The sequence below is a fragment of the Ctenopharyngodon idella genome, chromosome 12 (assembly GCF_019924925.1).
Source record: "Ctenopharyngodon idella isolate HZGC_01 chromosome 12, HZGC01, whole genome shotgun sequence".
Lineage (NCBI taxonomy): Eukaryota > Metazoa > Chordata > Actinopteri > Cypriniformes > Xenocyprididae > Ctenopharyngodon > Ctenopharyngodon idella.
Window position 1 is genome coordinate 3,608,173 of NC_067231.1, and position 13,192 is coordinate 3,621,364.

Sequence of the window (13,192 nt, forward strand, 5' to 3'; positions counted from 1 at the left end):
GCAACATAACCACTGATAATGGGGGGAGAAAAACAAACCTGCATTGTTTGGAAAGCACAGTACTCACCACACTGCCATCAACTGTCCAACGAGACATGAAAGAAACCGTCTGACTAACAGTCAGTCAACCACCATAGTTTGTTTTGTTTTAAAGTGACATTTAGGTGTAAGTAAGAAATAGATGCTACTACATTGACATAGAAAAACCCAGATTATAGATTTTGTGCTCCATTGTCCATATTGAAGAATTATACTAGTTATCAAAATGTTTAGTTTGTGTGATTTCTGAATCATCATTGTCGAATTGTCTCTTTGAATGCAGCACCCCATGTTGACAAACACTGAACTTACAGATTTACACTAATATTAGACAGCCTCATAAGGTTAAAACATTCACAATCTTTCTAATGTTATAGAGTATGTAATATTGTGACCAGTATGATATGGATGACGATGCAAAATGTCCTTTTAAGGCAATAGCAAACTTCAACAAGTGTGAACTTCCTTTAAATGCCCTCTTGGTCTAATTCTGTCTCATATGAGCTTTCTGCTTTCACACATTGCTCACATTCAAACATGCATCTACGAGAAAAGCACTGCAAAAAAATAACTCAAATGCACATGACAGCATTTCGCATATTAATATATTCATAATGAAAAACAATTACACTTAAGAGGAAACCAAACAAACTAAAGCTTTTGGTTAGGCACAATGACTATATTCACAGTGTAACATGGCCTTGTCCCACCCACATGTAATGGTTCCAGCATCCATGGGTTCTCTTGAAATATAAAGCAGTATCAAAAAAGTTGCCCATTTTTACCTTAAAGGTGCAATGTGAAAATTTTAGGAGGATCTATTGACAGAAATGCAATATAATATACATAACTATGTTTGTGGTGTAAAAAGAGCTTATATAATTAACTATTATGTTTTTGTTACTGTAGAAAAGAGAACATGGCCCCTTTAAGTATTTTAGTTACCCTTTCTGTGATCTAGTCTCTTATTGGTTGTTCAGTTACGCACTCTTTTGTATAGAGCGTAAAGTTAAGTTTTTCTTTAGTTAGTTTTTGGGGTCGCTCGCATGCTCATCGCACGTCGGAAAACTGCCGTCCTGTGCCGGAGCAAGAGCACCTAGCAGCAGCATCAATTTCATATAAAGTGTGTGTTCATGAACGATACTGTTGGTGAGTGCGCTGTGAACTGTGACTTACATCTGTGCAGAAGTTCAGTAAACTCTGTGAACGAATCCCCTTGTTGTGGCTCATTTCACCCGCGTTTCCCATTGCATCGACCAAAAGCAGTAGCACGACATTACCTTAGAATGAGCCATTTCCATCTCATACACCACAGGTCCCCTTACATGTTACGTCACCATTTTGTGCCGGCATGTTTCTACAGTAGCCCTAAATGGACAAACTGCTCTACAGAGCGCGTTTGCTTGACTGGCTACTCTCTGCTGTCTCAGACGACGAGAAAATTTACACACTGCACTTTTAAAACAATTTCTCATTGCCATTTAAAGAAAGTTCATTCAAACATTAATGTCATCATTCACTCACCCTCATGCCATTCTAGACCAATATTCCATCTGCTGTGGAACACAAAAGAAGATGTAAGACAAACACAGTCACTATTATCTTTATTGTATGGAAAAAAATAAAAAAAATAATGAAAGTGACTGGTTACTAAGCCTGTCATTCTGCTTAACATCTCCTTTTGTGTTCCACAGAAGAAAGTCAGTCATACAGGTTTGGAACAACATCAGGGTCAGTAAATTAGAGGTCTGCACGGGCTTTAAACTGAGGCCCGAACCCGGCCCGTACCCGAGATCGTTTGACCCGACCCACCCCACCCCGAACGGTACTGTTATAGTTTAACCCGAACCCGAAATCCGTTGCTATAGAGATGTACCATTCTTGCTATCATAAGCCAAGACAGCTTTGTAAGACTTACACTGCACGTAACCGCTGAGCTATTTATTGGTTGAATGACAAGATCATATCATACAATGTTTAAATAGACAGAAACATCAGGCTAAGTAGTAGAAAAGACGCACGGAGGCCATTTGACATGCTGTCATACTTCATTTCATTCATAGTTTGCACTCGGTCATGTAGCCTATCATATCGTACGATGTTTTAAACATTTAAATACACATATCAAATAAAATAATACAAAATGTGTATGATGCAGTGTTTTTGATAGTAGCCTGCTCTTGACAAAGCCGATTTCTGAGAGACGCAAGAGAAACACGGCTATTTGATTTACGAACGCGCTTGGCTTATTTCATTCATAGAGTTTACACTTATTCGTCTATGATGTCATGCAATGTTTAAAACATTTAAATACACATATCAAATGATGTAGTATTTTACAGTAGACCTACTCTTGACAAAGCTCTGATTTCTGAGACATAGACGGCAGCGCGGCTATTTGATTTGTTGCTGCTCTCATCGTTCACTTCACACACACATTATTGTGTAGTAATTTTAGTGGCTTGTCTATAATTGTGCTATTCCCTGGCTCACCTGTTATTCAGTAGAATTCATTGTGCTGCTTTCCCTGCATCATTTGGCACTGTAATAAGTTTTCCCTCAGTAATTGTTTGCCTTATCGCGTACTCATAGTCAGAGGTTTGAGTGTTGTGTGCCGCGTTGTGAATGAAAGTGTGCATGAGAGCAGGATCACATGCGCAAAACAGTTAATATTGTAACGAACGGAGGAAATGATGAGACTCACTTAACAGCTTAATCTTCTTTTATTAAGATGAGCACCTGTTTGGCACCTGTCGATGCTCCTGCCTCACAGACAGCGAACAAACTTCTGGAACCTCTTCCCCAGAACCCCGCCCACACAACACCACGCAGGCTATTCTTTCAGGAGAACCTCCCACCCCTTAAAGCCCCACACAAGCTGAACCATAACACAGGAAAGAACACATGCACTTAGATTTATCCGAACAGAACATAAAACACTCTTTAGACTTGCTACAATATATAAATGTGAATTATAAATGTGCTCCCAATCTCACCCGCTCTTTCGAGCACAACGCAGAAGATGGCACGCAAGACTTATTTAACAGCTCAGTTTTTTCGAACCCGAAGCTATTCATGAAACCTTAACCTGAACCCGACCCGAAACCCGCGAGTTCTTCGGGTCGGGTTGCAGACCTCTACAGTAAATGACAAAAAATAAATGAATAAATAAATAAAAAATGGTGAACTATCTCTTTGTCCAAATGGTGAAAAATCGCATATTATTATTATTATACTACATTAAATTTGCAATTGATTGCAGTGTGCACCTTAAGCCATCAGCAGCCACTGACAGGACTTTGCTGGACTCCCTAAGAATACCAAGTGGGCGTATTAGGAAGTTAAATTTAAAACATGTACAGTTTATGTGTCTCAAGGAACATGATTGAAAAACACTGGAGTAACCATTGATCATTTATGTCATTCTTAAAAACCTTGTAAAAATTCACTTAAATTTAACATTGCTCTGGGTTTGTGGCAGCTCTGCTCAGTTTCAGTACTGCTGTGAACTGGAGGAACTGAACTGATGCCGAGCTCAGAGAAGACTGCCATCTGGTAAAATAATGCAACAATGTGGTTACACATGTGGTTGCAGCAGCAACACAGCAACAGCTTCACTGGGAGAATGTGACAGGATTGAAGTCCCTTAACACAATCTGTAAAGATTAACTGATGACAAAATAATAAATGAATAACCCCAAATGATAGGATATATGCATAAACAAGACAAATCTAAAAAAAAAAAAAAAAAAAAAATCGCATATTATTATTATTATACTACATTAAATTTGTAATTGATTACAGTGTGCACCTTAAGCCATTAGCAGCCACTGACAGGACTTTGCTGGACTCCCTAAGAATACCAAGTGGGCATATTAGGATGAGCCAGTGTTAGCCAACACTTTTCCTAGAGGCATACCAACAGTACATTTCTTGGACAGCTCACTTATCTAACACACCCATTTTAGGTTTTGGTCTAGTAACAAGCTTATAAGTTAAATTTAAAACATGTACAGTTTATGTGTCTCAAGGAACATGATTGAAAAACACTGGAGTAACCATTAATCATTTATCTCATTCTTAAAAACCTTGTAAAAATTCACTTAAATTTACCGTTGTTCTGGGTTTGTGGCAGCTCTGCTCAGTTTCAGTACTGCTGTGAACTGGAGGAACTGAACTGATGCCGAGCTCAGAGAAGACTGCCATCTGGTAAAGTTGTGCAACAATGTGGTTAAACATGTGGTTGCAGCAGCAACACAGCAACAGCTACACTGGGACAATGTGACAGGGTTGAAGTCGCTTAACGCAATCTGTAAAGATTAACTGATGACAAAATAATAAATGAATAACCCCAAATGATAGGATATATGCATAAACAAGACAAGAAATCTAAAAGTGCTAAACTTTTCCACTGAATAGATTCGTCATGCCTACATTTCTATAAATGTAGAAATTCATAGAAACTTCATTTTAAAATATGAACAATAAATCCATCCTTCAGTTCTAGTTTTGTCTGCCTACTCTCTAGCTATGTGGCTTCTCTGACTTCCTCATAGATCTGAAACAATTCACCCCCAAGATGATCTCTCCTGTCATCCTTATCAGAAACTGAAAAAAAAAAAAAAAAAAAAATGCACAAAATTAGTGACATTCACAGTCCTAAAGAATCATACATATTGTATTAGCATAATAACATTAGTGAACCAGAAGATCGAAAAAAAGGTTTAATAGATAGAAAACTGAAAGTATAAGAAAATGAACTATCACCAACAAAGTATAACGTTGGGTTTGGGTTTTGTTTGTTTTCATGACTTTTATTTTGTAGTTTGTGTAAGGAACCCCGCATCGGCCCAAAAACGGAATCCGACGGCCTGGGCGAAGGTTAACGCGTGTATGCCTTTTCAGCGCATCTGTGAAGTTCACTTAATTTCACTCGTTTAATCTGACTCCAATTTTAAATGATTATTACTCTTAGGTTTCGTTCCCAATTGGAAATTAATCATTTGTTATGTATTAATTTTGATTTTTGATTATTCTGGGTATCTCATAATTTCAATTATTCGTTCATTACGGTCTCATCATCGCTTAGAGAAATTCACATCGGCCGACTGCGTTCTCACGGACATAAATTCGCCAGTTTATGATCTAGTCAGAGGATGCAGAGTTAACTAATGCATTTGAGTCGAACCGCCACATGCTTGTTCATACAAAAATACAGTTTTCTTAGTCACGATACTGCAACTTGCTAATTCAATAACAGACAAACTCAAAAAGTCCCATGATGTGCCAATATGCTCCTTTCATGGGGCTCTCTGGCTTGGCCTGTCCTGACGCAGATTTACGGAAATGACGGACTCCATAATCTACTGGTCATAATGATTTCAGAAGAATCCAGAGTAAATCAAATATAACATTTTATTTGTCAAGTAAAAATGTATCATGTCAATTTCATAGTTGGACAATTAGAAGCCAATTCAGAAATAATAAATGCATAACATCAACTGAAATGCACATGCACACAGTGGTGGATTAGTGTTTGAAGACACTTGTCCACCACTGTGTGGGGGCTTCTGGCTACAGAAAATCCCCCCTGACTGCTTTGCACTTTACCTTATATACCAAGACCAGAACAAAAGGATTGTAAATTTTTATTACACCAACACCTGTTTTGGGGGGAGAGGAGTGGGTTTTCACAAGTGACACCACCCAAAAGGAGGACAGAATTCTCTTTAGTTTTTAATCTTCTTCATAATACCAGTGACTGCTGTGAAATTGAGACCATTTTACCAATCGCACTGAGACATTTAAAATGATACCGAACATGAAAGGAATAAACAATAGATACACCAGATACATTATACTTCTTGGAGAACTTTCAGTGACTTGAGTCAGGGGGAAAGGAAGGAGGGTGTGTGTGTTTTGGGGGGAGGGCTATTGCCTCCTGTAGATGTGTGAGGGCAAGGCATTGTCCTATGCTATTTCTTTGAGATCTTCTCTCCAGATAAGCTTTATTGCTTTATTGCAGGGTGCTTGATCTCAGTTTTTGTCTTAGCAGGAAAATCAAGTCTTACAATCTCTAAAAGAAAATTTTTTAGAGGATAACTTAGTTAACCAAACCCTACAGCTGTCTGTTAACTCTTCTCTGACGGCGCAGAGGATAACAAATTTGTACTGGTCTTAAAGGTTCTTTTGGATAGAGTAGCACTCACCAACCCTTGGTTGTACAGAAAAATTCAGTCTAGAATGAAGTCAGATCTTTGTTGAGCTTGGAGCTTCAATCTGGATTCAGGTGAGGAGCTCTATCCGGGTCACGGCACCATAACTGTAGGAAACTTTTTCCTCGTCGAAGCAGAGACCAGGAGACGTTGGAATATCTTTCAAGCAGAACTTTATTGATATAGAACTTTATACTCTTTATTGAGAAACGCGCTGTGCGTCACTGTAGTCATCCAAGTCTAACTAAGGCAGTGTATACATGATATTTTATAGGCATTCAGTGGGCAGTCCTTAAAGGTGTTGCCCTTACACACAGCCTTAGAAGTGACCACTAAAACAAAAGCATCTAAAGACAATACAGGCAATTACCCCCGACTGTGTAGATAATAGTACCCCAAATGGTATAAACAGTAGCTGGTCACAAGAACTAAGAACTAAACATTCACACATAGTTTGACTTCCAGTAGGAAGATCAAAGCATTCAAATGCATAGGCGCTAACCCAGTCAGTCTGACAGTATCGCCCATACCTTCACATTATCATAGAGACAAAGGCACAGCTGTGACTTGAGCTTGTCATGCCAAAAGGTCAGGAAGTGCATACCTGGGCTGCAAAACTTGATCTCCTTAGAATACAATGTACATAACGTTTTCAGTTTATATACTATTACATTGGAACCTAGATATAATATTTTATAAATTTGTACACTATACAGTTACGATATAACTGGCATAATCAACTTTTATGCATTTCTGTTGAGAAACCATGGAAAAAGGGTGAATAAAGACTGAGAGGAAGAACCTGAACATCCAGAAAATATTATTTCAAGAAATGTTCAGCATTTGTACTGTCTCGTCTATTTATCTTGTGTTCTGTGAGAGCTGTGAGTTGAGGGAGGGGAGTGTTTTGTTCAGCTCTGTGTTTTTCTGAATGTCTGGATATGTTTCTTCGTCTGTTTGGGTGTATTTTTTTGACCTAGGTTGTATAGCTGTATTTTGCAGAGTGTCAAACTACAAAATTATTTAAATTTGAATTTCTAAAAAAATGCTATTATTTTGTATGAAAAAAAAAAATAATTATTGTCTTTTATTGACAAAATATTTTAGTTTGTCATGTATATTTTTTTAATTAAATCAGATAACATTTTTAGCTGTCATATGGTCACGTTACAACATGCCCCATAACATGTTACAATGTGCCCCACCTATGTTGTCACATTTCACTTCCCTTCTTTCAGGGTAAATAAAGAAAAAAGTATACACTGTATTAATGAAACAAAGCCACATATTTGTACCAGACATGTGTGAAATTAATGAGGAACAAAAGAAATTCCCTGAACCCTAAGTTACACAAACTGAGAAAGTCAAAAAGCGTTAGGTTGTGCGCCGCTCTCCCCTATGAAACTTATGAGCAGAACTGTAGCTTAGGATGCTTTTGCAGACTGTCAAGAGTCAGAGAATCACCAAATGCTATTGACATTAATTGCCCGTCAGTTTACATTAATGTTTAAATGACATAAAAATTCAAAGTAATCACTTTGGTAATCTAAAATACTTTTCGGATGTAACTGTAATTTGATTACCACCTATTTAAAATGGAACTGTAATGAAATACAGTTACTCAAATTTTGTATTTTAAATACGTAACTAATTTACATGTATTTCGTTGCACCCCAACCCTGTAATTTCACAATTACTGCTATATTGTCTTTTAAATATGGTTAAAGTGCCAGATGTACTGACAAGCATTTATGTAAATTAAATATACTTAAATGTCATTTCTATTTAAGCTTGTGTCATGTGTTTAAATATATTTGTATATTTATAAAATCAGATATATAATTACACATATATTCACTTCAGATGTTATACCAAACAACACACTACAGTTAAAATTATAATCAAGTACTTTACATGTGCTTTAGCATGTTAGTCAACACATCAAAATCTTTAAAGCATGACAAAAAGATCATTAAATCAATGATTTTAAGCTTCATTTGATATCATTGCAAAGTGCACTTTATTTTAAATAGTGTGCTTAAGTGTGTCCAGAAACAGTCAGTAAAGTGTTTTCTGTCATTTCAAAGAAGCACAACGGTGAACACATCAAGTATAAACAGCGTGCGTGTATACATCGGCGTGTACAGTTCCACATATGTGCAGTAGATCGGCTTTGAACAGCAAACAAACATGGATTGTTGCACATCATTATTATTGCACATCTTTATATTGTTTTAACTATGGATTGTAGAGTTGTGGGTAGAGACGGACTTCTCCACACAGCTTCTCTTCAAATTCGACATCCACGTTGTTTTCCAGTGCATGCTTTTGTAGCCTAGTAACCATGCGTATTTGTCCACGTGCTCATAAAATGGGAGGCACGTGGATGTCCGCAAAGATCCTTCGCTTACACCCTCCGATGATGATTTTTACGCCACTTGGACCCTAGCGGACCCTCGCCTCGTGCACGCAGAAAGTACAACCGAGGCCCACGGAACGTGGCAGTTGCAAGTGTCTAGTTTATTTTCAATTGGAGACATGCGGAAAGCGGCAAAACGTGGATGGTTGCGCTGCCGGTGTGGATCCAAAATCCTGCCGCTTCCAAAAGCACAACTCTTCGTTGCAGTCGGCGCCAAAGATAAAAATATTTGATCTCTTTATGAGTGGCAGCGGCATCCATGATGGCTTTAATCAATCATCGAACAGGTTATTGATTGGTTTTCAACCTGAGGGGATCATTGTAAAGTTCCCTCAAATTATTTGAACCAAACAGAAAAAAATATTGATAAACAATTAATGACAGTAATTAATAATTGAATAATGGATGACACCAAATGACACGAGCACAAACATTTCCATTAAGATTTATTATTATTTTTTTGTTGTTGATGTTTGTAACTATGGCAACATCCTTCCGAGACCGTGATGCGAGCACTGCCTCAACTGCACGAAACACTTCCAATACGAGCAGTGTTGCCAAGTCCGCGGTTTTCCTGAGGAATTGGGCTACTTTTATACTGTTGCCGCAGGTTGTTTTTCATGTCTGCGGGTTGAATCGACCCAAAATAATGTGTTTTTTACAGAACCCCCTGAAATGTGATTGCGCTAGTTTTGGGCTAGTTTTGAGGAGCAATCGGGTGGGTTTTGTTGGGAAAACCTGGCAAACCTGAATATGAGAGAAAGTGGCAGTCGGTGGTGTTTGTCCACTACAGCGGCAAAACTCCACTCAGTGCTGCTGGCAACACTATAACACCTCTGCTTTGGGGTGTGTTTGTAGTGAGTGTGTTTAATCAATGTTTTTTTCACAACCAGTGTTGCCAAGTCTGCGGATTTCCCTTGGAATTGGGCTACTTTAACACTGTTGCCGCAGGTTGTTTTTTATGTCCGTGTGTTGAAGCGACCCTAAATAACATGATATTTAGCCCCTGGAATGTGAATTTTACCAGGGGAACCCTGCCAAAAACGTGGATTTTACCCCCCGGAATATGATTTTTACCGGGGTACTTTTCACTTGATATTTGCATAAAGTAGAGAATTGCCCAAACTTTGGATGCTCTCGGATGCTCTTAACGCTTTCTCTGGTCCGCTGTCAATCCCACAATGCACCACGCAAGCGTGAAGCTCAATTTCCATAGGAATGAATTGAAAATGCTCGCTCTGCTGCCCGCCAGTGGACACGCACCATAAGGCCAGCTTTGTTTCCAAATGCCCAAGTAAAGATATGCTGTCAGTTTTATAAACCTATATAAACCCAACTAGTGTAATCACAATGAAAGCATCCAAACTGCAATATTTAACAAATATATAACAACTGCAAAACCTCCATTGTGTAAACAATATGATTTACCAACTAAATCCAGCATAAACTCCAGCACTGCCTGCATAGTTTTAAATGCTCAAGAAAGGTGCCACAACCTGAACCTCACAGAGACTGGCTGCCGCCCGCGTTTTCCGCTTGCTATTTGCATAAAGTCGAGACCTGTCCAACCTTTTTGAAGCCCGATTTATACTTTCACCTGGCTCCGCAGCGCGAGCCTCCGCAGACTGCGCATGCTCCTCCCCAAATGGACGAGGCGTTTATACTTAATGCACGAAACAAAATTTCATTAAACATTTTAATTTAATTTCATGAACATTTTTATTAAACATGGACCTTTACTTTTATTATAAAGGCTGCAATTGTAGGCTCATTTTGTTAATGTATGCAATTAATTTGGACAAGCACAAACTGGGTGCCTGTGACATGCCGGTACAGACACTTACGCTTGGTCAGAATTGGCTCGAAGGCGTGCATGTTCGGATGCGGAGTCACGCGCAAAGTTACAAAAAATGCTGTGCACAACGTCACGCGAAATGGGTCATTTTTGCCATGTGCGGTAAGCCCAAAGTATACTTTGGCCGTCCACGTTCGTGCACCGTCCGCATGACGTAATTTTCGTCATCCGGAGGGCTTGCGGACGTCCGCACACCCTGTCCGTGTGTAGCCCAAATTTCGAGACCATGAGGACGGTGCACGCGTAAGCATGACAGAAGAGTCCACTAGGTGGCAATACGCACAGTACTGAGCACAGTGTGCAGTCGTCGAAGAAGAGTGTGGAAAGAGCTATTCAAAAACAACACACTTGAAACCAGTGCTGTGTTCAAAATCGCCCCCTATACCCTTATTCACTATTCCCTTATATAGTCCACTTAAAGGAGTGAATGAAAACGAGTGAGGGAATTCGGACACTGAGTGTGCCGGAAGGACTGTCGCTTTTGCATAGTTTGTGCTTGCTGTTTAATAATCATTTGAAACATAGCAAACTGCAGCTCCAGTAGTAATGAAAAAAAATTATCTTGAGTTAAAATTATCTTAAACCTAAATTAAACAATTTAATAATCAAGTAAAAATTAATTTATACTTGTATGATACTACGCTGTAACCACTTTGGGAAGTGGATGGATGATTCAGTTGTGTCACCATCCTCTGGTCAGACGCGGGAATTCATTTGGTGCGCGTAAAAGTATGCTGATGTCCATCTTTCATCTTTAGTTTTTTTTGTAATATGATCAGAAGTTTTTGCATCATACTCAAAACCCAACCAGGAACACCACAGATTTCTCCTTTTTTAACATGTTCTCATATTCCTCCTGTCTTTTTTCAGTCTACTTGTGAGTGATCCTTTAATACAACTCAGTCAAACTCTGAGAGGACAAATATATCGCTGTACTGTCACTGAAGGAAACTGCCTGTCACTGCCCATTACTGGTACTTTTTATATGATGCTTTCAAATATGTAATATAAGATACTAGTTTTATTATCCATGATAGCATTTCTTTAAAAAAAAATCCACTTTTTATTCAACAGTCACCAATGAGGCTGTCAACATGTCCCTTGGACTTTCAATGTCTATTGATCCTGAGTCTTCAAGAGCAGTAGTAAGTTTCATATTTTAAATAATCCGTTTTTGTGAGAATATAAAATCTTAATGCTATAAGAGAAATTATGTTATGATATTCTAAAGTTTTACTGCAAAAACATGCTAGATTTTGTGTATTTATATATTTGTATAATTTGAATCATTGTTGAGCCTTACAATTTGCAGTCAATCTAAAAAATTTCTAAAATAATTAAGAATTTTTGCTTCTCCAAATTTTACACTAATGTTCATATTAGAGTTTGTCATGTTGAAAATAAAATCTTAATTTCTCTCAGGTTTGTGGTCCAACCATACCCAAGAACTGTGATGAAATAACCACTTACAATGGCATGTGCTTTAAAATCAGTCCAGATAATGTTGTGAGCACATCTGTGCCAGAGACTCTGAGAGGTACATTTATGGCATTCTACCAAATCAAAGCAAGTCTTCTTCATACTGTATATACTGTATGACATGATTATTCAGATTAAATGAAAATATGATGCAATTTTTCATTTCTCCAACCTCAGAATGCCCAATATCACAAATTGATATTGCTTTTTTACTGGATGGATCTGGAAGTGTAAAACCTCTGGAGTTTATTAAGATGAAGGATTTTGTTATAGAAATGATCAAAAGTTTTATAGACCGCGATACACAGGTAATCAGTGCATTTATGATTATTATTATTTAGCTTATGCATGATTTTTTTTTTTTTTTTACCCCCAGTTTTCAGAGCATGAGGCACTAAATCTGTCTGTCTTTTTTACAGTTTGCCATTGCACAGTTTTCTACACAATGTGTCATTCATTACAAGTTTCAACAAGTCAAAAAAGCCACCTGGTGGCAAGATGCAGTGAATCGGATATCTCAACAGAGAGGATGGACCTACACCGCAAGAGCTATAAGAAAACTTATGTGAGACATGTCTGCTATTTCATTGGAATTCTTTTAACTACGAGTAATATTACTTCTTACAGAAAGACTTGGAGTAAGGATAAGTTTAACAGGAATTCTAGTGAGGGCTGAGGAGCACATCCTATTTTAAAAAAACAAAACAAATTATTCCTCATATAAAGAAAAACTAAGATGATGGATAAACAAAAAACAGTGATACAGTAGATGTCTGAGCAACCATGCAAAAAGTACATGAAAACAAATGTATTAATGAATGGATACACATACTGCTACGATTATTTTTTCTTTCATTTGTGTGTGTGTGTGTGTGTAAATGTTTTACAGTGCTTCATAATTTGATCAAGGTTTCAAAGACAAGCCATTTTAACTTGTTAAGAAATGTCTTCTATACATATCCCATAATTATAATAATATTGATTGAATATTTTGTACCAATTTCTATTAACAGGAATGAGTTATTTGTAAGTAATGGAGGTGCAAGACCATCAGCCAGTAAAATTTTGGTTGTCATCACGGATGGTGAATCAACTGATCCAGATGATTTGACTGCAGCTGTTCAACAAGCACAAGCTAAAAATATAATACGATATGCTATTGGGGTAAGATGGGATTTCTACTCA

General features: G+C 37.8%; 1 protein-coding gene and 1 long non-coding RNA gene across 3 annotated transcripts in view; both read left to right on the forward strand.

Moving 5' to 3' along the window:
- Positions 1 to 4,795, forward strand: LOC127523720 (uncharacterized). Its single transcript, XR_007932920.1, has 2 exons — positions 1 to 383; positions 3,531 to 4,795. It is a non-coding gene; the product is annotated as an uncharacterized LOC127523720 (long non-coding RNA).
- Positions 1 to 13,192, forward strand: part of LOC127523707 (integrin alpha-X-like) — a 56,955-nt gene that overhangs the window by 1,554 nt on the left and 42,209 nt on the right. The window contains exons 3-8 of one of the 2 annotated variants that reach the window (XM_051914748.1): positions 11,399 to 11,502; positions 11,603 to 11,673; positions 11,951 to 12,065; positions 12,185 to 12,315; positions 12,427 to 12,572; positions 13,021 to 13,171. The exons of the other annotated variant lie outside the window; for it this stretch is intronic. Of the exons in view, the coding sequence (XP_051770708.1) occupies positions 11,399 to 11,502; positions 11,603 to 11,673; positions 11,951 to 12,065; positions 12,185 to 12,315; positions 12,427 to 12,572; positions 13,021 to 13,171 (718 nt within the window). The remainder of the gene's footprint in view (positions 1 to 11,398; positions 11,503 to 11,602; positions 11,674 to 11,950; positions 12,066 to 12,184; positions 12,316 to 12,426; positions 12,573 to 13,020; positions 13,172 to 13,192) is intronic. 2 annotated transcript variants of the gene reach the window in all.